This window comes from Physeter macrocephalus, chromosome 9, assembly GCF_002837175.3.
Source record: "Physeter macrocephalus isolate SW-GA chromosome 9, ASM283717v5, whole genome shotgun sequence".
Lineage (NCBI taxonomy): Eukaryota > Metazoa > Chordata > Mammalia > Artiodactyla > Physeteridae > Physeter > Physeter macrocephalus.
This window is the reverse complement of record NC_041222.1, coordinates 59,540,887-59,566,960: the sequence shown is the minus strand read 5'-3', so window position 1 is coordinate 59,566,960 and position 26,074 is coordinate 59,540,887. Positions and strand designations below refer to the sequence as shown.

Here is a 26,074-nt window from a genome sequence, read left to right as displayed (position 1 = left end):
AGAGTAATCTTGGTTGTAGGTTTTTCTCTTTCATCACTTCAAATATGTCCTGCCACTCCCTTCTGGCTTGCAGAGTTTCTGCTGAAAGATCAGCTGTTAACATTATGGGGATACCCTTGTATGTTATTTGTTGCTTTTCCCTTACTGCTTTTAATATTTTTTCTTTGTATTTAATTTTTGATAGTTTGATTAATATGTGTCTTGGCATGTTTCTCCTTGGATTTATCCTGTTTGGAACCTCTGCGCTTCCTGGACTTGACTAATTCCTTTCCCATGTTAGGGAAGTTTTCAAGTATAATCTCTTCAATTATTTTCTCAGACACTTTTTTTCCTCTTCTTCTTCTGGGACGCCTATAATTCAAATGTTGGTGCATTTAATGTTGTCCCAGAGGTCTTTGAGAGTGTCCTCAATTCTTTTCATTCTTTTTTCTTTATTGAGCTCTGCAGTAGTCATTTCCACTATTTTACCTTCCAGGTCACTTATCTGTTCTTCTGCCTCAGTGATTCTGCTATTGATTCCTTCTAGAGAATTTTTAATTTCACTTATTGTGTTGGTCATCATTGTTCGTTTGCTCTTTAGTTCCTCTAGATCCTTGTTAAAAGTTTCTTATATTTTCTCCATTCTATTTCCAAGATTTTGGATCATCTTTACTATCATTATTCTGATTTCTTTTTCAGGTACACTGACTATTTCCTCTTCATTTGTTTCATCTGGTGGGTTTTTACCTTGCTCCTTCATCTGCTGCATATTTCTCTGTCTTCTCATTTTGTTTAACTTACTATGTTTGAGGTCCTCTTTTCACAGGCTGCAGGTTCATAGTTCCCATTGTTTGTGGTGTCTGCCCCCAGTGGGTGAGGGTGGTTCAGTGGCTTGTGTAGGCTTCCTGGTGGAGGGGTCTGGTGCCTGTGTTCTTCTGGGTGGGGCTGGATCTTGTCTTTCTGATCAGCAGGGCCATGTCCGGGGGTGTGTTTTGGGGTATCTGTGAACTTAGTATAATTTTAGGCAGCCTCTCTGCTAATGGGTGGGGTTGTGTTCCTGTCTTGCTAGTTGTTTGGCATGTGGCGTCCAGCACTGGAGTTTGCTGGCTGCTGGGTGGAGTTGGGTCTTAGCGTTGAGACGGAGATTTCTGGGAGAGCTCTCGCCGATTCATATTAGCTGGGGCCAGGAGGTCTCTAGTGGTCCAGTGTCCTGATCTCAGCCCTCCGACCTCAGAGGCTCAGGCCTTGACACCAGCCCGGAGCACCAAGACCCTGTCACCCACACGGCTCTGAAGGGTGAAAAAAAAGAAAGAAAAATAAATAAAAATTTAAAAATAATAATAAATAAATAAAAAGAAAAAATTATTAAAATGAAAAGATAAAAAAAGTAATAATTTTAAAAGAGCAACTAAACCAGTAAACAAATCCACCAATGATCACATGCGCTAAACACTAAACTAAAATAAACATAAAAATTAGAAACAAATCAGCCGCAGACAGCAAATCCCAAGTGTATAGTTGCTTCCGAAGTCCACTGCCTCAATTTGGGATGATTCATTGTCTGTTAAGGTATTCCAGAGATGCAGGGTACATCAAGTTGAGAGTGGAGATTTAATCCGCTGCTCCTGAGGCTGCATGGAGAGATTTCCCTTTCTCTTCTCTGTTTGCACAGCTCCTGGGGTTCAGCTTTGGTTTTGGCCCCACCTCTGCGTATAGGTTGCCCTCACGCATCTGTTCCCCACCCAGACAGGAGGGGGTTAAACCAGTGGCTTTTTAGGGGGCTCTTGCTCATTCAGGCTGGTGAGAGGGAAAGGTATGCTAGTTATAACTGGAATGAGGGATGAGCTTGTGGCGGCAGCGGCATGATGCTGCAACAGCCTGGGGCACGCCGTTTGTTCTCCAAGGGAAGTTGTCCCTGGATCACTGGACCCTGGCAGTAGCGGGCTGCACTGGCTTCTGGGAGGGGAGGTGTAGATAGTGACCTGTGCTTGCACACAGGCTTCTTGGTGGCTACAGCAGCAGGATTAGCGTTTCATGCCCATCTCTGGGTTCCAAGCTGATAGCCGCAGCTTGCGCCCATCTCTGAAGCTTGTGTAGGCAGTGCTCTGAATCCTCTCTTCTTGTGCACCCCAAAACAATGGTCTCTTGTCTCTTCGGCAGGTCCAGACTTTTTCCCAGACTCCCTCCTGGCTAGCTGTGGTGCACTAGCCCCCGTCAGGCTGTGCTCATGCAGCCAACCCCAGTCCTCTCCCTGGGATCTGGCCTCCGAAGCCCAAGCCTCAGCTTCCACCCCCACCCGCCCTGGCAGGTGAGCAGACAAGCCTTTCAGGCTGGTGAGTGCTGGCCGGCACTGATCCTCTCTGCAGGAATCTCTCTGCTTTGCCCTCTGCACCCCTGTTGCTGTGCTCTCCTCCGTGGCTCCAAAGCTCCCCACCCACCCCCCACCCCCCGTCTCCACCAGTGAAGAGGCTTCCTAGTGCGGGGAACCTTTTCCTCCTTCACAGCTCCCTCCCAGAGGTGCAGGTCCCATCCCTACTCTTTTGTCTCTGTTTTTTCTTTTGCCCTACCCAGGTACATGGGGAGTTTCTTACCTTTTGGGAAGGCTGAGGTCTTCTGCCAGCGTTCAGTAGGTGTTCTGTAGGAGTTGTTGCACATGTAGACATATTTTTGATGTATTTGTGGGGAGGAAGGTGATCTCCATGTCTTACTCTTCCGCCATCTTCAGGGTCCCCCCGTAAGCAACTTTAAAACTCCCAAATTGTGCAAAACTTTAAAAATACTCCAATGTTAAAAACAATAGAAGCTTAAAAAAATTTCACTCTGCTTGCATCAGTTGAATAATGGCTATCACTTATTGTCAAGATAAGTAAAAACACTGTATGGCACAAAATAAGCATTCAATTAATGTTAACTGAATTTCTAAAAACTTATGTCAGCCTTCTTAAACTTCTTGGAATATCATGGGCTAGGAATTGTCCCAATATTTGATTATATTTTCAAAGTAAAAGTACTTTCTTAGATTTACATCTCAACTTAAAGTCACTATGTTTCTCAATATTATAATATAATTTAGTTTAAGCAGTGAGCAATAGTGTTAGAGCGAAAGACAGCAAGCTATTTCATTCCAGTCTTATTAAGATCTAGTTTTCCAGTCTTTATAATGAGTCTTGATCTGTATTAGCGAACAACAAAAAGTTTTGAATTTCACTGAATCATAATGGACTGATTAGATTTTTCAGTAAGATTTGATTATTATGATGAACTGGCTGCTCCAATACAGTGGAGTCACTCCTATCATCATAGTTTCTTGGAGAAGTAATGTCTTTTTTTTTAAACACCTTCCTAAACAGCTTTATCAAGATATAATTTACATATTTTAAAGTTCACCCACTTAAAGTAATGTATTTTTATTAAAAACTTGTCTTTAAAAACAGCTGTCATTTACCTTTCTTATATAATGATAGGACAGAAAGAGTTAACTCAAATTGGATTTTATTATAAAACTGTTTAAAAATCATAATTAAGAAGTGATGTCACCAAAATATAGTATGGGAGATCCAGCCTCCATCCCCCCACAAATATCAACAATTAGACAGATATCCACAAACAAAAATAGCTCTGGAAGAGCTCAGGAGTCCACTTAAGAAATTTCAGCAACACAGTGGAGCAAAAAACCTGAGAATAACTCCACACAAAGAAAAAGAAGGACAGTTTCATTTTGCCTGCATTATCGCATACCCCAGGGTGGCACTGCTCAGTGCCAAGGGGGAACTGCCCAGTTCAAAAGAGTTCCCTCGCTGGGAAAGGGAGAATGAGGTGAGGAACCAACTTCCCCCGTTTTCATATCACTGCATGACGGACCCACTTCAGTTTCACACCACCCAGAGACTGACAAAGCTAAGACAAATAAAGACAGGTTGGAGCAAGGAAGAATGCCTGGGGCTCCCAATATCAGCTATGCAGCAAGAGCAGCTGTGGTTTACAGCTCTGTGCAGGATCCCAACAGCTTTCGCCACTGAAGAAACCAAAGCCCAGGACAGCTGCCATGAACCCCCTGCAGATTTCACCACTGTGATTTCCCCCCACAGGTTTCAACCTTCACGGATGCCACCTGACTGACTCCCTCCCTGGACCCTCCAATCTGCACTGGAAGTCAGCTTGGCCTTTGCAGGTGCATAAGTGCAAGATGCCAGCCTAGACCCCTGCAGCTGATACATTGCCATGCATGCATTTGGGGCTAATCCCTTCAGCTGTGGACCAGTTCGCCACTGGTCTGACTCCTGTCACTGGCCTCCAACGACATGCAAGTGCCTGTGGTGAGGCCCTGTAGCCATAGGACTACATGCTGACAGCTAAGGCCCCCACAGCTGTTTGTGGGCCCAGATCTGGCTCTGTCTCCTCTCACTGGCCTGCACTGCTGGGCTCACCTGCAGCTAACCCCTCCACCTGAGCACCTGCACGCCAACACCCAACTCCTGTCACTGGCCTCTTCTGCCATGTGGAACCCTACATTAAGCAAAATAAAAACAAAAAAATCTCAAAAAAATAATCTAACTTTACACCTCAAGGAACTACAAAAAGAACAAACTAAACCCAAAGGTAGTAGAAGGGAGGAAATAACAAAGAGAAGAGTGGAAATAAATAAATTGAGACAAAAAAGACAAAGAAAAGATTAGTGAAACTAAGATCTAGTTTTTTAAAGAGATAAACAAAATGGATAAACTTTTATGTAGATTTACCAAGAAAAAGAAGAGAGGACTCAAATTAATAAAATTAGAAATGAAAGAGAAGATATTACATCTGATACTACAGAAATACAAAGGATCATAAGAGGATACTATGAACTATTATATGTCAACAAATTGGACAACCTAGAAGAAATGGATAAATTCCTAAAACATACAACCTACCAAGACTGAATCATGAAGTAACAGAAAATCTCAACAGATTAATAGTGAGTAAGAAGACTGAATCAGCTATCAAACACCTTCCAACAAAGAAAAGCCCATGACTTGATGGCTTCACTGGTGAATTCTACCAAAGAAAAATTAAAGTCAATCCTTCTCAAACTCTTCCAAAAAATGTAAAAGGAGAGAACACTTTCAAACTCATTTTATGAGGTGAGCATTAACCTGATACCAAAGCCAGATAAGGACATTACAAGAAAAGAAAACTATAGGCCAATGACCCTGATGAATATAGATGCAAAACCTCTGAACAAAATACTAGCAAACTGAATTCAACAGCACATTAAAAGGATCATACACCATGGTGAAGTGGGATTTATTCCTGGAATGCAAGAATGAGTCAACATACACAAATCAATAAGTGTGATACACTACATTAAAAGAATGAAGGATAAAAATCATATGATCATCTCAATAAATGCAGAAAGGGCATTGGAGAAAATTTAACATCCTTTCATGATAAAACTCTCTACAAACTGGGTATAGAAGGAAAATACTGGAACATAACAAAGGCCATATAATACAAGCCCAAGCTAACATCACACTCAACAGTGAAAGGCTGAAACCTTTCCCTCTAAGATCAGCAACAAGAGAAAAGTGCCCACTTTCACCACTCCTATTCAACACAGTACTGGAAGTCCTAGCTAGAGCAATTAGGCAGTAAAAAGAAATAAAAGGCATCCAAATCAGAAAGAAAGAAATAAAATTGTCTCTGTTTGCTCATGACATGATCTTTTATATAGAAAGTCCTAAGGACTCCATCAAAAAGCTGTTAGAATTAATCAACAAATTCAGTAAAGTTGCAGGATACAAAATCAACAGACAAAAATTAATTAGTCATGTTTCTATACACTAAGAATTAAACATGTAAAAAAGAAATAAAACAGTCCCACTTATAGTGGCACCCAACACAATAAAATTTTAGGAATAAATTTAACCAAGGAACTGAAGGATCTATACACCAAAAACTATAAGACACTGATGAAAGAAACTAAAGAAGACACAAATAAATGGAATGATATCCTGATTAAAAGAGTGAATATTGTTAAAATGTCCATTCTACCCAAAGCCACCTAGAGATTCACTGCGACCTCTATCAAAGTTCCAATGGCATTTTTCACAGAAATAGGAAAAAATCCCCAAATTTGTATGAAACAACAAAAGACTGAATAGCCAAAGGAATCTTGAGAAAGAACAAAGCTGGAGGTATCACATTTCCTGACTTCAAACTATATACAACTCATATAACTTAATAACAAAAACCCAAATAATCCAATTTAAAAATGGACAAAGGACTTCAACAGACATTTTTCCAAAGAACACATACAAATGGCCAAAAAGTTCATGAAAAGGTGCTCAACCTCACTAATCATCAGAGAAATGAAAATCAAAACCACAGATATCACCTCACACCTGTTGGAATGGCTATTATCAAATAGACAAGAGATAACAAATGCTGACAAGGATGTGGAGAAAAGGGAACCATTATGTACTGTTGGTGGGAATGTAAATTGGTACAGCCACTATGGAAAACAGTATAGAGGTCCCTCAAAAAAATTAAAAATAGAACTACCAGCAATCCCACTTCTGAGTACATATCCAAAGGAAGTGAAACAGGATCTCAAAGAGACATATGCATTCCCATGGTCAGGGCAGCATTATTTGCACTAGTCAAGACATGGAAGCAACTTAAGTGTCCATCAATGGATTAATGGATAAGGAAAATGTGGCATGTGTGTATATATATATGTATATATACATATATATATATATACATATATATACATATATATATACATATATATGTATACACACACACACACACAGGAATATTACTCAGCCATGAAAAAGAAGGAAATCCTGCCATCTGTGACAACACGGATGGACCCTGAGAGTATTATATTAAGAGAAATAAGTCAGACAGAAAAAGATAGGGGCTGAGGGGTGGGGGAAATGGGATGTTGGTCAAATGGTACAAACTTCCAGTTATAAGTTCCAGGGATCTAATGCAAAGCATAGTGACTATAGTTAACAATACTGTGTTGTATACTTGGAATTTGCTATGAGAGTAGATTTTAAATGTCCTTACCATAACAATAACAATAAAATGGTAATTATGTGAGGTTAAGGATGTGTTAACTACCCTTATCGTAGTAAACATTTCATAATATATACATGTATCAAGTCACCATACTGTATAGCTTAATCTTATACATTGTTATATGTCGTATCTCAATAAAGTTGGGAAAAAATAGAAAAAAATCATAATAGAGTAGATCAGTACCAAAGTATTAACAATTGTACCTATTAAAAATTAAATTATAATGCTCTACAAATGTTCTCACTAAAGAAGCAAGAAATTTATATGCCCAAATCATCATACTAAATCTTACCAAGCAAGTACATATTGATAATTAAATGATTTAAGCTTCTGGCTAAATGTTGTTCTTTGGCTGGTATTTATTTATCAGCTAACAAAAGCCATCGAGAAGATGGAATTGACCATATGACTCTCACATACAAGCACATTAACAAACCTATATCAGGGCTCAATCAAACTGAGCAAATACTTCTAGAAATTTCCCTTGTGTGTTTTATTCAGTTATTAGAATTCCAAATCTCAGCTCTGCCACATATATCCAGCCCAGATGCTCAAAGCATTTGATTTTACTCCAGGGCAAAATTCCATATTCAAGACTAGATCTAGAACAGATGGCCACTCCTCTCCCATAATCTGGTTGTGCCCTATGCATAAATGAAAAGAGTAAAGGGAACACAGATTCCATAACATGGCCAGAACAAACATTATTACTATTAATACTACTAATAATATTTATTAAATACTTTTGTGTACTTGATACCCTAATAAGCTCTGTACAGAATGAGTCCTGGCGATCATAATGTTCCATGTAGGAACTATGCACATTCTTTAACTATGCTTGTTAGGCAATATGCATAGCTCTTGCATTCACAGAGGTTTCAATCTGAGCAGTGACTATGTGTCCTGTACCATTCTTAAAGCAGATGTAAAATCAATTCTTCAAGAACTTAGTGAGCTCTATTATGTGCCAGTTCTTTGGGTAAATGAATGACAATACCCTAACTTCAAATTGACTATAATAATCTACTTGAAACAAAAAGAACAATATGAGAGTTTGCAGTTATGTGTTAATTTATATGGTATATACAACAATTATTCAGGAGATAAATGACAGTCATACTACTAGCTGACACTCAGATAACACTGAGCATATTGGGCAATGTTTGAGCTTTATCTATGTTAACTTATTTAAATCCTCACTTCAGGTACGTCCCATGATTACACTAATTCTATAGATGGGGAAACTGAGACACAGAGGATTAAGTCACTTGCCTGAGATAACAGAACCAGAAACTGGCAGAGTAGGGTCCTTTCCCCTTAACCACAGAGTTAAAGAAATGATTCATGAAAGAGGAAGGCCCTGAGCTAAATCGGAAGGATTTAGAGCAAAGAGCAAAGAGAGAAGGATATGTCAAGGAAGAAGGAGAACTTGAGGAAAGGCAAGACTGAACACAATCTGGGTGAAATTTGGAGAGTAGTGGGAAAAAAAATTAGATTCTAAACAGAATAGGGTCAAATTATGGAAGGTCTTAAATTTTTAAAAAGGTGAAAGCTGAGCTGTAATGCAGTAGTGTTTAGGACGTCACTGATGGTATGTCACTGCAGATGGCAGCTCCTGAGCATTTCTGCCCAGTTCTAGGGTGGGCCATACATGTGAAGAAGAGAAGGATGACAGTAATCTCCTTCCTCAGACCCAAATATCCAGTCTTTGCCAATGTTTCTGGTTTGGGCATTAGTTTGCTTATGGCCCTTTATTAGAGAAATGGATTAAGCAGTAGAAGTGGTACCATTATCAAATACATATTGACCCTAAAACAAAGTTAAGTAAAACAAATGTCAAATTACCATTAGAAGTCATGAGTGGTAAAAGGTACTATTAAATACCAAACTGATAAATATTTTGTTATATAGATTCAATCCATAAAAGCAATGCTGGGCTTTAAAAAAAATACAATGTTTTCAAAACAGTATTAATGCATAATATCACCTAGTTTTTATATGCAGATTATTGGGCCTCACCCCAACCAAGATTTTGATTCAATAATGCCCGGAATTATGAATTTTATTTAAATGTAATAGAATCTGTTGATTCTAATGCAAGCAATCTAAATACCAAACTGAAACAACATGGAAAATTTCTGAAAGAGTACTAAAAATATTTTATCCATATCTGTTATCATTCTCTACTCTAGGACCTTTAATATGTTACTCAAATTAAAAAGTCATGAAACCACGGCAATCCTGAATTTATCTACTAGGACATCTATACTCTATATCATTGTTGGTGAAACATATGAAGGATTAGTATGTTACTCTCAAACAACTAGAGATTAGACATTCACTATATCATTAAATACTATTCATATCCTTGGACATAAATAAGAAGTTTGTTTTTTAAAAGATAATTTTTGCCAAACCACTCTATGTGAAGAAGTACACCCATTACACTATCATAAAGGTCATGAAACTTCATCAAGTCTATAATAATCAGATATCTAATCATAAAATTCATTTTTCTATTTTAAAAACTTCTGGTTATCAATCTTTTTTAAACAGGACACGTTCAAGGAATACTTTAGGAAAAACCATAATTAGCATTTGAGTAAATCTTATAAGTGTGCATTTCATATTTTATATATTGGTTACCAGTACAAAAAATGCAACTCTAAGCTGAATATAAAACATGGAAAACAAAGGTTTATGAAGCTAGAAGTCATAATAAAAACAGCTCTACATCATGAGTAAAATAATGACAATATTCAACGAGAGTGCTTATCATAAGTTAAACAGTGAGGCTATTCAACAAGCATTGACATTTTAAATCGGGAAAAGGAAATATGATTAAATTAATAAATTTAAATTAATACTCTGCAATCATTTAGAGTCCTCTGAGGCAAGCATTATTGGTCTGACTTTATACCATTTGAAACCTTCATTGAAAGAGATAAAATGTTTTATTCCATTCATTTTGCAGATATTTTTTAAATGAGAAAACTCCCAAGGTATCTATGATTTCCAAAGAAACAAAGTAAGGGATTCGTTCTAAATGGGGTACTATTAACACTGGCATAAAATGCTGTAAGCTGTTATTTTTAGAGGAATAAAGAAAATGGTACTATACATAGGATCCAGTTATTTGCCATCTTATATTCAACTTATAAGCCCAGGAATGTTAATTCTTATAAATAAGATCAATACCTAAGGGGGTAACTGATTTGAGAACACTAACGTATTTATATATATAATAATTATATATGCAGCAAGTCTAGTTGAGTGGTTCAAATAACAGTAGGGTTATTTGAGAAAGAAGACAGTAAGTGGTGATGTTATTTTATTCCATAGAAGAATATTTAAATTTTAATTTTATAAAGATTCCATCAATTAAAAATATTTATATATTTAAGTAAGTTTCTACTGTTATGACAGGCAAGTTTTTAATAATATATGCCAGCCAAAGGAACAAGTAGCGGGAAGAACTCAATCTCATCGAAGACAGGCCCCGGTCCGGGAAGATCCCACATGCCGCGGAGCGGCTGGGCCCATGAGCCAAGGCCTCTGAGCCTGCGCATCCGGAGCCTGTGCTCCGCAACGGGAGAGGCCATAACAGTGAGAGGCCCGCGTACCGCAAAAAAAAAAAAAAAAAAAAGAAAAAGAAAAAGAGAGCATTGCAACTTCAGGAGATAAAAGGGGGAAAGTAAAGAGTTACCCTCCCACAGTAGTCCAATTGTCTTAATTCTTATTTTTAAAGGCCAAAAGGGCTTTTATTAAAATTTCATATTCCTAAGAGAAATTCAATTTGATTAGTTAGTGATCATTATTGCATGCTAACTCTTTGCAAGTCACTATGGTACATGTTGTGGAGGTAGAGATTAATAAAACGTTGTTCTTGACTTTAAGGAACTCATCATAATTTATATAATGGAAACAGATCTGTTTGCTGACTATAATACAAGGCAGAATAAAAGGCACTAAACAGGGGTGCAAACAACTCACAGTGGGATTGAAAGGAGCGGAGCAATCACCAGGTTCCCAGCCCTCAGTGCCTCATATCTCTGAAACTAGAACTGCTCCTCCTGAGTTTTTCCAGGATAGTTAAGGGAGGAATACTGGCTGACCATGTGGGGCAGAAGTACAGGCCAGAGGTCTAAAAATTCCTTATAAAGACTTTCAAACAAAACACCTATTTTAGCCTGGTATTCTCTTCTCCCACACCACCCTCAGCTTTGGTGGTTCCTTGCGCAGCCAATGCCAGAACCGTTCTGGGAGTCTTCAGTGGTCAGATAATTTCCAGATGGTACACCCTTTGTAGACACTTCAGCTTGTCTTCCTTTTGTCCTGCTAGATCATTTACCATTCCTCTATCCATTCCATGTCTGATAGGTCATGGGCTGGGGTGCAATGTCTCAACTTCAATTATCATGGAGCAAGTTTCTGGTTGTTCTTGCTTGGATGATTTTTAAAAGGAGAGTGGAATGAAAATGACTGAATTCTTTTGTCTTAAAATCTGTCTTGGGACTTCCCTGGTGGTGCAGTGGTTAAGAATCCGCCTGCCAATGCAGGGGACATGGGTTCGAGCCCTGGTCCAGGAGCAGCCCTGCTGTGGAGCAACGAAACCTGTGCACCACAACTACTGAGCCTGCTCTCTAGAGCCCGCAAGCCACAACTACTGAGCCCGCATGCCGCAATTACTGAAGGCCCAGCACCTGGAGACTGTGCTCTGCAACAAGAGAAGCTACCGCAATGAAAAGCCTGCACACGCAACAAAGAGTAGCCCTCGCTCACTACAACTAGAGAAAGCCCGCGTACAGCAACGAAGACCCAACACAGCCAAAAATAAAAATAATCAAATAAACAAAAAAACTCCACCTGTCTTGATTATGTGATTACCACAATTTCATAACTAAATTAAGAAAAGAATATTAATAATAGAGTGGACATCTTTAAACTCAAGCTATTAAAAACAAATCTTTTATAAAGAAAATTTGAACAGTGTGGCAAGTAGGGGAAGATGCTTTGTGGTTTAGGAAAGCAGAAAGGAACTTCAACGTACTTCCCAAATCATCTGAAGTAGGCCACTGCCCACTCTGCCTGAAGTAAAGTACAAGTTAGTAAAGCACAAAGAATTCAAACCTTCACAAATATGGTGAACTCTTCCACTTTCTCATTGGCTAGCAGCAATTTCTTCTGTGCACCTTCTAGGGCCTGCTCACTTTGCATTGCTAATCCTTGAAGATGCTTAGATGCTGCTGTTTCAATTTCTGCCATGGCAGATTCAGCCTCATTTATTTTTGATATGAGGAAAGTAAGCTTGAGATCCTGCAAAAGACCAGTAATCATAGAATAAAAAAATATTTCTTAAACAGATTTGGATGTTAGTTAGAGATGTCAGATAAGGAAAGGGTTTCATTACTCTCTCTGTATCTTGTATTCATTTTTATTTGAGTAAAATTGATGGTTGTTTTTGTTTATTTTCAATGAATATCCTGCACACATATTATCATATATTTATCATCAAAATTAGTTTATGCTTTTTAAAAATTATAAAAATTATAAATCATTAAAGACATGGAAGCCATTTTAGACCGAAAGATTTCATATATCAAATGGAAGTATTTAATTAGCTTATAAGTTTAGGTGGACTAAAAATTTATATCCACTTATATAAATGCCAGTTCTTAACAATAGTTCTCATTTATTAGAAATTATCAAGACAAGTAAATCTGTTTCTCTAATACAGCACTACCTTTAATAGTAAACAAATTCTTAGTGTTTTATGTAGAGACATAAATGTTCTCTGCAGTTATCTGAAACATTTAAATAGCTCATAGTAGTTTTGAGGAGAAAAAAAGGACAACTTTAAAAACGAAAAAGACATTGTTACGGTCCACCTCCAAGCTAAAATGTCCTAAAACCATACCTTTTTTTCTAACTCCTCTTTAGTTCTCTGATACATCTGTTCATACTGTGACTTCTCTTTTACAGAGACACTAAGTCTTTGTTTTAGTGAATCGATTGATACCTTCTTGTTGGAACACTCTTCAGTTAATGTTTTCACCTACAATAAAAGCATGATGGTAATTATTATTGGTAAAGGCATTCTAGTTCCATACTGTATTTGTTTCAAATGGAAACCAAATGAATACATGAATAAGTCTAGTTTATTTTCTCATAAATGATATCAAATTCAAGCATAAGATTTGTAGAACTCATACTGTGAATGATACTAACAATCCTTAAATCAATAGCAAAACCCCAAAATTGCACAAAAAAGCATGAATATTGGTATGTGTAGCCTTCTAATAATATAAAATTAATTTTAACTATATTTCCTTTAATTACTAACCTAAACTTCCTTAAATAGGAGATGGTTGGTTTTGATTCTTAAATAAGCCAAGTCATGGATAATTTTCATTTGTATTCTCCAGTAAAAGTGTAACATGTACTTTTTAGGATAAAATTAAATAAGTAATACAACATATTTATTATACGTTTCAAAGAACAGCCGAAGAAAATAGTTTTTCTTTTTCACTTTAAAGTTATTAAAGTTAAATGATTACTTACACAAATATTGTAAGACTACCTTAAATGATTATTGAAGTTAAAAAAATGAGCAAAATTTTAAGGATAGCATTGAAGAAACCTCTATGAAGTAATTATAATTCATGTGGGTCTGTGGAGGAGAAAGAGAAAGAAAATCTGTATGCATGTGTCTTGCTCATGTAAAATTTTCTCTCTTAAATCCATCTGAGCATTACTTACATTTTTATCTCCAACAAGGAAAGTAAGGGAAACGCTCTCTCTGGAGTGGATGACATTTAGTGAATGCCAAAGCACAAGCTGTTTTATGATTTGTTTTATGATTTGTGTAAATAGCAGCTTTAAAAATTTTTAAGCAAAAAAATATCTCTTAGTCAGCAAATCACTGATTTCTACTTTGGGATCAGATATTATACAACTATTTTAAATATGACTTTTTTCCTAAGTACACTGAATTAAATGTATATACGGAAAAAGTACACTTTAAAAAAAACCGTGATGAGTATACTTTTTAAAGAACTGATAGTCATTGACTGTAATATTTTTCATTTAAAATTCTATCATTATAAATAATAGCTTTAAATAAAAGAAAATGCTGAATGAAATGGAATTATGTATCCCAGAAATATTAAAGATTTTTAAAATTAAACTTGATTAACTTCTCATGGTATGTTTACAAATATAAAAAGAATGAATGACTATATTATGTGTGACCGTTTGGAGTCTTGAATTTTAAAACAAATAATGTAGTTTCAGAGCAAATGATGTAATTATGTAACAATACACATATATTTTATGAATATTTGCTATACGTTTTATTAAGATTGAATATTTGAGTTAAAGTAAATACAAGGGGAAGCGATTTTTTTCAGTGTCAGTGAACATAAAAATTGATACCTTTTTTTCAAGATTTTCTAGCATTTCATTAATACTCTCATTACTTTCCAAATTTACTTTCTGTCGAAATTTCAAGTCCTCTATCAAATGTCTTTTCATGGTTATATCTCTCTCCATTCGAGACATCCTTGAAAGGGAAAAAAAGGCATTTTATCAAGAGTGATAGAAAATACTTCAACAGTGATGATATCTTACATATTATCCAATGTTATACCTACTGTTAATTTTTAAATGCTATCTGATATTAGTGAAGTTGCAAATTAATAAAATAATTGCATGGCATAAAATATTGCTCTATTAATAATTTGAATAAAATATTAAAATCTATAATCCAGTTGTGACTTGGTAATTACAGTATTTTATATATATATTAAAACATTTAAAAAGAACTAAGAAAAATTAATAAAATTTATGAAAACTTAAAATTATTATATTTATGTTCCATTCTTGCATTCTAAGAAAAATACAAGGCAATATTTAGAGATTATCCAAAAGCATAACACCGATAAGAAACAATTCTATACTCTAATAAACAAATATAAAATTTGATAATATGTAAAGACACTAAAGTTAGGCATGATGTTCTAATTTAATATCATATGAGATTGAACTGACATATCAGTTTAGCTTAAATTGATAACTCTAAGTATAAAATGATAGATGCAGTAACAACTACTACAATTACTACTATAAAAAGAACAACAGCTAACATTTATTGAGTGTTTACTATGTGCCAGTCACTGTTATAAGTGCTTTACATGTACTAACTCATTTAATTCTTAGAACTTTATGAGTTAATTCTATTAAATTGAGTCCCAGAGCTAGCAGGTAAAGAAGCCAGGATTCAAAGAATGTTTCTCTAAAGTCCTCACTGGTAAACAGTAAGCAAGACTAACTCAATCCATAAGTAAGCTTCAAGATAGTCTGCTTAAAAAAATTAACCAATCTTTTTGTCTAATAGTTTTATCTGTTAAGATTTTAAGTGATCTTCACTTATAACGTGGTATACATGTATGTACATAAGGTATATGTATCTCAAATTATGAATGATTAGAATTCTTTCTAAACATGTTACAACTTCTAAGCTCTAGTATATCTATAAAAGATATAGAAAGGAAATAATTTTGATTCAGTGAGATAGAACATTTTAAACTCCTTTTTAGTATAAATACACAAAGTATTATAATATTTCATAACCCTCCAGTTATTTTAAACACAAACAAAACTTTCCTTTTTTTTCCACCTTTGCTTTATAAGTTTAGGCATTAAATCCAATATAAAGATCACCTATACATATATTTTTAGTCAAGTAATTACTACATTCTAAAGTTTTCTGTTCATAGTCTTTTGGCCATTAATTGATATTTATTCAGAATTAAATATGTTTAAGATGGAAAATCTAACTTTAAACATTCTTACTCTAATTAAAAAATAGTAACTATCTTGCCATAAACCATTATATATGTAATATTCTTTAAACTTTCATCTTGTGTAGGCTTAAAAACGAACTAAGAAAGGCAAACTTAACAAGTTGGTATTGTTTCTTGGTGTGCAATGTTTAATAGAGTTAGCCGCCACTAGGTGGCACCAAATACAATGGATAAAAATATAAAGCACATACTTTTCATGCATTTCCTTTATGTGTTCTTCTTTTGCTAGGAGTTCAAATTTCAGAGACTTCAAGTTTGATGATTGTTTAGTGAGTTCATTAGTTGCATTCTAGATTAAAAATACACATAAATTCAAATACGTCTTTCAATCTTGTTCTAAAGCAGCATAAATATAAATGACATTTTCATGAAGATAATAAAATTGCAAAAATTATGGTTATAATTAAAATGAACATCTAAACATTTTTAAATGCTTCATTTTGTATGTTGTAACAGAAATAACATGGCACACTAAAATTTTATATAACATGCCAAAATCATAGAAGAACACACTCACATAATAATTGCAAAGAGTATATACCCAAAATACATTTACGGGAAATATGGATTTTGTAAAATGTAAATGTGTATGTGATTAATTATTTTTATGGTTTAGTAAGATCACTTAAAACGAATTCTGGATTTACTAATAACCTGTAACAGACTAAATATAGTCACAAAGCTTTGCTGCACCTCCCATCAAGAGGTGTAATCTGTCTCCCAACCCTTTGAATCTGGCCTGGCCTGCGATTTGCTTTGATCAAAAGTATGTGGCATATGACACTGTGCAAATATCAGATCTAGGCCCTAAATCCTTCTAGCTTGCATCTTTTCCCTCTTGGAATGCTGCTCTGGGATCACCTTCCAACAAATATAGAGGAAAGGCCATTTGGAACAGTACTGAGGTACCCCAGATGACAGCCAGCAGACCAATTGCCAACCTTTGAGTGAGGCTCTCTTGGAACTTCTAGCCCAGGTAAATCCTTGGTTTAGAAGAATGCAGGCATATGAGGGGACCCAGCTGACAGCAGCAAAAGAACTACATAGTGAACCCACTGGATCATAAGAAGTAATAAACTGCTGTTGTTTTAAGCTGCTACCTTTTAGGATAATGTTAGATAGTAAAAGATAACTGATAAAGAACCTTATAAATACTGAATACTTCTTTACTTGAACTTATAAACAATAATAATTATTAAAGTATTTATACATAATTATTAGTTTTTCAAAGCAGAACACCTTTGTGGTATTTGTTGTCTGCGTGGCCTAGGAGCCAGAGGTAGTAGCTAAAGTGTTAGGGACACCTAACTTTCAATTTTGACTCAAGTTCCAAGAAAACATGTACTCTGAGATATTATTTAGTGATTTGATATTTTGGTTTTTCTACCTGTAAGATAGCATTGACATATATTAATTCACTTGTTAAATTTTAGAAGTATTAAATAATATAAATAGAATAAAATATAACTTTAAAAATATTTGTAGTAGTTATTTCGTTAATTTTTCTAATAACTATAGTCAATTGTTTCTATGAGAACTATTTCCAGGTTTGACTAACTTATTCTAAAAAATATAAATCTGAAAAGATGAAACCATTAACCACACAATGTAACTGTGAGTCACATTCATTAGACAGACTTTAAATATCTCATTGGTATGGCATATGTAAATTTTAAATTTCCATTAAATATTATATTAATTTTCTTAAAAGCCCAAGGCTACCTCAACTTGGCAACTGTATTGAATGCTAAAAGTTTTGATTAAATTTTGTGTTATGCAATCTAAATTTCCATCATATTTTACATGTTTACAGTGACATATGGTATCTTATTTCTAGCACTGCCAGAGTAAGATGTTCCACACTGGTAAATTTACCAAAAAATTGAAGCTTTTGCTTTAATCATTAAACTTAAATTCTTTCCGGAATGATTGTTCATTCATTTAGAAATGACAATCTATAATTACATTAAGCAATAGTGATACTTTAATATAATGATACTATATTATACATATTATCACTATATTAATTATGTTATATTACTGTATCTAATATATTATCACTGTATCACTATATAATGATGCCTTTAAGAACTATTATGATATAAATGGCTACTCAGCCCTACTCTGAATGGTCCCAGGCTGCTGTTTTTCTAATTTTGTATTTTTACCTTAGCATTTTTATATTTTTTTCTGTCAATCTGTTGATCATAATTTCTTGATTCTCTCAATATTCCTGCCTAAAAACAAGCATCCTGGCCCTTAATATATATACTTCTAATTTGCTGCTTTTGAGGTGTTTTCTGCTGAAAAGTTAAATAAACTCATTACAGCTGTATTTAAAATAAAAAACAAAAGGCAGTAAATGAAGCCTGACAATAACTACAACAGAATAAATTAAGTGGATTTTAAGATAGCTGTTTGATTCTTTTATGTTTTTAGACTTAAGCCTGTTATTTTAGGTGGCTGAAAAATGCTGTGATTCTGACTTCTGGATAATTGAGGGATTACAGAATTATAATAAATAAAACAATGCCAGCTTGATAAATACTTTTGCCAGACTCTCTAAATCTCACAGTTATTTTGTTTAATCCTCAAAAATCCTTTTGAAGAGGGCAGAAAGGTATCCCTGCTCTAGACCTCTGGAGAAGCTAAGTAATTTCCTCAGTCAGGTCCCACAAGAAGTTACTGGACAAAAAATGATCAAAACCCAGGTCCTCTGACCCTTTTCCATTTCCTACAACATAATACTTATCTGCAGCATGACAAAATCTGGAGTAAAACACATATTTCAAAGATGTCATAATGGTAATAATGTATCTTGGTTAGAGCTTTCCTGTTTAAGTTTATTAAACACTTAAAAAATTTTTCATAGTGAAATGAGTAAAAGCATGGATGCTGGAGCCCTATGGATTGAGTTCTAATCTCAGCTCTATCTCTTAGTAGCTGTGTGACCTTGGACAATTAACGTACTTAGTTTGCTTAACTGTAAAATAGATATAATAACAGAATTTATCTCATAGGGTTGAAACGAGTATTTAATGAGTTAACATTTTTAAAAGACCTAGAACTAGACTGGCAACAGATTATATATAAATTAACAGTAGTTTAAAAACTATTATTCTTCATTATTAACTTACTGGAAAACTGGAAGGGAACATGGTATACACCAAAAGGTATCCTTTCAACAATCAGGAGGTCAAAAAAAAATCACAAATATAAGTTGGAGTACTACTCAATCCAGATTATATAAAGAACTACAAATTAAACTAAATATAAATAACTGATGTATATATCATTCACTGGAAGGAATTTATATGTCACTAAATATTTTATTACCTATCTATATAAAGTTGGGTTCCTTGAGGAAACATGTCTAATATGGGTAAAAATGAAGACACAGAAATGCACACGAGAACTTTAATTTCTGAATGAACCATGTACATCTCAGAAGTACACCTAAGAATTTACATAGAAAAGTCTAATATTAATTGGATAAAATAAAAAAGATGGATGTAGACCTTTAAGAGATTCAAATCTAACCATTTTTGTTTTACTAGGCATAGAAAACATCAAGTAGAAAATAAGCTATTTCTCGGAAATTTATTATGTTAGCAATCTGATATCTGTTATAGGCTGAATTGTGTCCTGGCAAAATTCATATGTTGAAGACCTAACCTCCCCTTCCAGTACTTCAGAATGTATTTGGATAGGGTTTTTAAGGAGGTAATTAAAGTAAAATGAGGTCACATGGGTGGGCCTTAATCTAACATGACTGGTGTCCTTATAAGAGGAGCAATTAGGACACAGACCTCATAGACTGAGGGGTGACCATGTGAAGACACAGCAAGAAGGCAGCCATCCACAAGCCAAGGAAAGAGGCCTTGGAAGAAATCAAACGTGTCAATACTTTGACCTTGGACTTCTAGACCCCAGAACTATGGGAAAATAAATTTCTATTATTCAAGCCAGCCACTCGATGGTATTTTGTTATGGCATCCCTAGCAACCTAATACAATATCGAAACAGAAATTTGTAGTATCAAGAGTATTATTTATTTAAAAGTGCCTAGTCTTCCAGAATATTTCCATATTAAAGCATGAAATAAGACAAAAGTAAAGATTTACCCTTTTTGTCCCTATGCAGCCTGGTCAGTGTTCCAGGACTCCAGGTTAGATATGGACAATGTCACTTCAAAATTACATCAAGCATGATCTAAACTGCTTTAGGCATTCTCATTAGTCTCACCTTTGTAACTCACACATTCCTTCAAAGTGAGAGAGATTTATATATGGGTAAAAACTTATGCCATAGTAAACCATGATGCAATAAGCTTACAGATATCCATATGGGCCTATTATTACCAAAAATTGTTAGAGTATTAGTAGTAAGTAAAATGAAATAAATAAAATAAAAATCAACTTAAAACTATTAACAATTTTAAAAATTTAGAAGTCAGATCAGACATTACTGGATTTAACATTCTATTTTATCCTGGTGAAAACAAAAGTTATATTAGGCACATGAAGACTTAAATATAAGAAGAATCACTGAACTGTGAATAAAAGTATCTGTAGTAGATAAGATCAAAGAAGACCGCAATGATTTTATCCTCCATATAAAACCTAAACACTGAAATGTTCAATTTATACATTTCACTCCATTTTTTCAGAGACAGAAACATATCTTAAGAGAAAATATATAGTTCCAAACTTGCACGACTATTTTTTCTCATTTCTATTATGTAAGGTATTTAAACTTATAAAACGTAGTTGTTGAGGCAAGTTCTGCACATAAAAACTCTCTGAAGAAAATGGTATTTAAGGAGCATCTAAATTAATACCAACTGGTATATCTGATTATTAATAACAAAGCAAAATATTTTCAAGCAATAGTACACAAATTTACTTTAAACTTTATCCTAGTTTATCCTACTAGTTATCCTTCATTTAAAGATGTTACTATTAGAAAGAGCACACATATAATATTTTGGATTGAAAATAACTGACTCTATTTGACAATTCTATACCTTAATACCCTCTTAACAGTCATGGTTATTAAATTTCTAGTGTATTCTGTGCATTTTCAACCAGAATTTTCTTTCTAGTAACTCTCATTATAGCTATGGTCCCATATACACTGTCCTTTTAGCTTCCAGCTAGCAATCCCCACTGAAGAAAATAATTAATATGTGAGGAATAAATGAGCTTGTTTTAAGAAGCATGAAAGTGAACTTTCCGATTAGAACTCACAAATCCCATTTTTTACAAGATAATTCTCTTTAACCTAAGGCCAGCCTTACTTTTAAGTTGTTGACAGTCTCACCTGGACTTAGACACAATTCTTTATAAGCAAAAGGAACACTGGTCTTTATTCTCACTCTCAGGTTTAACTTGATTAAACCAACTCACCTTTGCTCTGTGCTTCTTCTCCTTTCCCCTAATTCCCTCCTCCTTCCCCATCTCCAACAAAGAACCACCAAATTAAAACAGTAGCAAAATGTGTACAGGAAAGCAATTCTATTTATGTTGATACATTATTATGTTCAAAAAGAATTCTGTTCAGTGGCTGGCAGAGAGGAGTTGAATAGTGGAATAGAATGATAATGGCCAGTTTCCATCGTCTCCTAAGTTAGGATTTCATGGTGTCTTGCTATTTTTTCAGAGAATAGTATTATAAGTTACCAGATAAGAATCTACCAGGCTAAACTAGAAAGATGAGATTGAATGTAGTATTAATAATTTAGGGATTATTTATACCATAATTTACCTTTATTAGTAGAATTAAATTCGAATTGATAGAAACATGTCTTTAAGGATTCACTAACTTAATAAATGTTTTCATCTTTAATAAAATTTATAATCACCTTTAGTTTACACTGCAATTGCTTCATTTCCAAATCCATGCTCCTTGAAGGGCCAAGTGATGTAACTTGTATCCGTGGAACAGTTATCCGGTCAACTTCTTCAGCCAAACTTGTGATTTCGGATGAAGACTCCAATTTCTTTAGTAAATCTTCTTTTTCTTTCCGAAGCTCAGCCAAATCCAAATTTAGCTTCTTTTTAAAGAAAATAAATATAAATTTATTATAAAAGTAATTACATTTAACCTAACAATTATCAGCATCAAATTGTACAGGTAGGAAAATGCTAAAGAAAAAAGTGACACTGATTACAAAAAGTTATTATAAAAACTACAAAAATTCTAACTTTCACTAGTTTTTGCTTAAGGTTGTAGGGCTTGTAAAGGTTAAAACAAAATAGACCAGCTGTACTCAATATCTTTTGGTTGGCTGGTCTTTACTCATGATGTGCTATTTCTTTGCCTTCATATAAACATGGGTGTTCCAGAGATTCACATATTTGATAACCTTGACTTTAGGGCTGATGTACTTAACTGGTAAAAGCCAAGCTGGAGCAGGACAGGATAACAGATGTTAGTTGTTTATTCCACTGGGTAGGTCTTACTACCCTATATAGCAGCCAAAATGCTTCTCATTTAGCAACAGAAACGTTAAGTCCAATTAGCAGAAGAGGCTTATTAGAGATTTAGTTCAAATAAATAGCATACCAACACATTCACTCAGTTTTATGCACTTGATTGATAGTTGACAAGTCCTCTTTGTAATGTTGAGGTAGACTGCACTAAACTCCTTACATTTAAATTTTTAATAACATGAACATTTTACTAAATGGCATACTGGTAATGCTTTTATGTAACTGTAAAAGAAACCGCCTTCATGTTAGCCCCTTTCATTCACCCATCTGTAGTCTGCAGAATGCCACCAACCTATAATGACATAACAACTTAGAGATCCTTAAGAGGATAACTGCACTATTACTTTATTATTCCAAAGCAGCTTATAATAATGGTAGTTTAACATAAGGAACAATTATACAAAATGGTACTGAAGTCTCTCAGAGGAGGAAAAAATTCTTTCTTTGTTAAGAATTCTAATAAAAACAGTAAAAGGTGTGGCTAACATGTATAGTCATATATATATATGGGACATAAGTTACTTAAGTATTAACACTATGTTTAAACACAATTTCTAAAAAGTATATCAATAAATCTGTAATTACATATATATTTGTGCATACATGTGTATACTGTTAAATATGAATATTTTAGATCATGAATTCAAAACTAGGGCTTGATATATTTGAGATTAAACTACGTTTTGGTGAAATAACAAGTATGTTTTGGTGAAAAAAAAATTTCTTTGGCTATATTTTAACCTATGATCTAAAAGTACGGTTTTTTATATTTCTCAGGAAATATTCATCCCTGAATTGTCCCAAAGGTAACAAATAATTAATATCAAAAAGCAAAAGCAAACTCATAATTTCCTTAAATCTGAAAATCTTCCTGGTTATCATTCAAGGTTGAATACATCTCCCTCCCTGTTTATTAATTCTGTGTCCAATCGTCAGGTTCTATAAATTATGTAATATTTCTCATATTCATTTCCTTCTGCCACTTTCTTAATGAAGACTCATCATCCCACTAAGACCACTGCAATAGCCTTTCCCCCATGGGCAACCTTTCTCTACGTTCAAACCATCTTTTATACAACTTCCCAAAACAACATTGACCTGTTACTCTCTTATTCAAAACTCTTCAGGGTATTTGTTTTTCTCCTTCTGAAATACCGTATGCTAACACATATATATGGAATCTAAGAAAAAAATGTCATGAAGAGACTAGGGGTAGGATGGGAATAAAACACAGACCTACTAGAGCATGGACCTGAGGATACGGGGAGGGGGAGGGGTAAGCTGTAACGAAGTGAGAGAGTGGCATAGACATATATACACTACCAAATGTAAAATAGCTAGCTAGTGGGAAGCAGCCGCATAGCACAGGGAGATCAGCTCGGTGCTTTGCGACCACCTAGAGAGGTGGGATAGGGAGGGTGGGTGGGAGGGAGACACAAGAGGGAAGAGATATGGGAACATATGTATACGTATAACTGATTCACCTTGTTGTAAATCAGAAACTAACACACCATTGTAAAACAGTTATACTCCAATAAAGATGTTAAAAAAAAAAAACTCTTCAGGGGTTCCTCAGCCCAATAGAATAAAGCTCAGATGTTTGTGGTTATAATAAAGCTCTGTAAGATTTAACTTCAATTTGTGTTTCAGTCACACATCACCTGCAGTCAAACTTCTCTGCCCTTCCCCAAAACTTTCAACCATTTCTACATTGATGACTCTACACATGGTGTTTCCTTCTGCTGAAATCTCTCTCATGCATAAAGAGTAGCTTAGTATTTCCTCCTTTATGAAATCTTCTCTGCAGTTGTCTCCTTTTTTCCAACCAAGTAGCTTCTCCATTCTCTTAGCTCCCATAGCATTATGGCTGTTCCTCAACCACGGCCCTAGCAAAGGCTTGAGAGAGGACTGTGCCCTTGTTAACCTATGTATCCACCCCCACCCCCACACCATGGTATCTAAAAGCAATGCCTTTTGTATACTGAGAAACAGAAGAAAGGTTTCAAAAATACAAGTCAACCTGTTTGTCACACAGATGGTGCTATAAAGACACATATTGATTTCAGCTTTTATATATAATCGTTCTACTATTTTATTACTATATAAATTAAAATACAATTTTTTTAGCAATGTAGTATTATTAAGCTTTTACTTAAATAGTATGCAGCAGAACATTTATCAATCCTAAAGTTAATGTTCTGCATCTAAATTAGACTTTTTGAGATTTTCATTTGTTAAGACATAACTCATGGCTACAATTCTAGGTAAAATCTCAGGCAACACAGAAGACCAAATTTTTAACATTTTTTTAACATCTTTATTGGAGTATAATTACTTTACAATGGTGTGATAGTTTCTGCTGTATAACAAAGCAAATAGGCTATACATATATGTATATCCCCATTTCTCCTCCCTCTTGAGTCTCCCTGCCACCGTCCCTATCCCATCCCTCTAGGTGGACACAAAGCACCGAGCTGATCTCCCTGTGCTATGTGGCTGCTTCCCACTAGCTATCTATTTTAACATCTTTATTGGAGTATAATTGCTTTACAATGGTGTGTTAGTTTCTGCTTTACAACAAAGTGAATCAGTTATACATATACATATGTTCCCATATCTCTTCCCTCTTGCACCTCCCTCCCTCCCGCCCTCAGTATCCCACCCCTCTAGGTGGTCACAAAGCACCGAGCTGATCTCCCTGTGCCATGTGGCTGCTTCTCACTAGCTATCCACCTTACGTTTGGTAGTGTATATATGTCTATGCCAGTCTCTCACTTCGTCATAGTTTACCCTTCCCCCTCCCCATATCCTCAAGTCCATGTTCCAGTAGGTCTGTGTCTTTATTCCCGTCCTACCCCTAGGCTCTTCATGCCATTTTTTTTTCTTAGATTCCATATATATGTGTTAGCATATGGTATTTATTTTTCTCCATCTGATTTACTTCACTCTGTAAGACAGACTCCAGGTCCATCCACCTCACTACAAATAACTCAATTTCGTTTCGTTTTATGGCTGAGTAATATTCCATTGTATATATGTGCCACATCTTCTTTATCCATTCATCTGTCGATGGACACTTAGGTTGCTTCCATGTCCTGGTTATTGTAAATAGAGCTGCAATGAACATTTTGGTACATGACTCTTTTTGAATTATGGTTTTCTCAGGGTATATGCCCAGTAGTGAGATTGCTGGGTCGTATGGTAGTTCTATTTGTAGTTTTTTAAGGAACCTCCATACTGTTCTCCATAGTGGCTGTATCAATTTACATTCCCACCAACAGTGCAACAGTGTTCCCTTTTCTCCACACCCTCTCCAGCATTTATTGTTTCCAGATTTCTTGATGGTGGCCTCTTGTTTATGGTTTCCTTTGCTGTGCAAAAGCTTTTAAGTTTCATTAGGTCTCATTTGTTTATTTCTGAGTTTATTTTCATTTCTCTAGGAGGTGGGTCAAAAAGGATCTTGCTGTGAGTTACGTCATAGAGTTGTCTGCCTGTTTTCCTCTAAGAGTTTTATAGTGTCTGGCCTTACATTTAGGTCATTAATCCATTTTGAATTTATTTTTGTGTATGATGTTGGGGAGTGTTCTAATTTCATACTTTTACATGTACCTGTCCAGTTTTCCCAGCACCACTTAATGAAGAGGCTGTCTTTTCTCCACTGTATATCCT

At 35.0% G+C, this 26,074-nt stretch overlaps 1 protein-coding gene across 1 annotated transcript in view; it reads right to left on the bottom strand.

Moving 5' to 3' along the window:
* Positions 1-26,074, bottom strand: part of CNTLN (centlein) — a 375,432-nt gene that overhangs the window by 41,020 nt on the left and 308,338 nt on the right. Inside the window, exons 19-23 of the mRNA XM_024126731.3 lie at positions 21,775-21,966; positions 16,103-16,200; positions 14,482-14,608; positions 12,965-13,102; positions 12,178-12,363 (exon numbers count right to left, since the gene is read on the bottom strand). Coding sequence (XP_023982499.1) covers positions 12,178-12,363; positions 12,965-13,102; positions 14,482-14,608; positions 16,103-16,200; positions 21,775-21,966 — 741 coding nt within the window. The remainder of the gene's footprint in view (positions 1-12,177; positions 12,364-12,964; positions 13,103-14,481; positions 14,609-16,102; positions 16,201-21,774; positions 21,967-26,074) is intronic.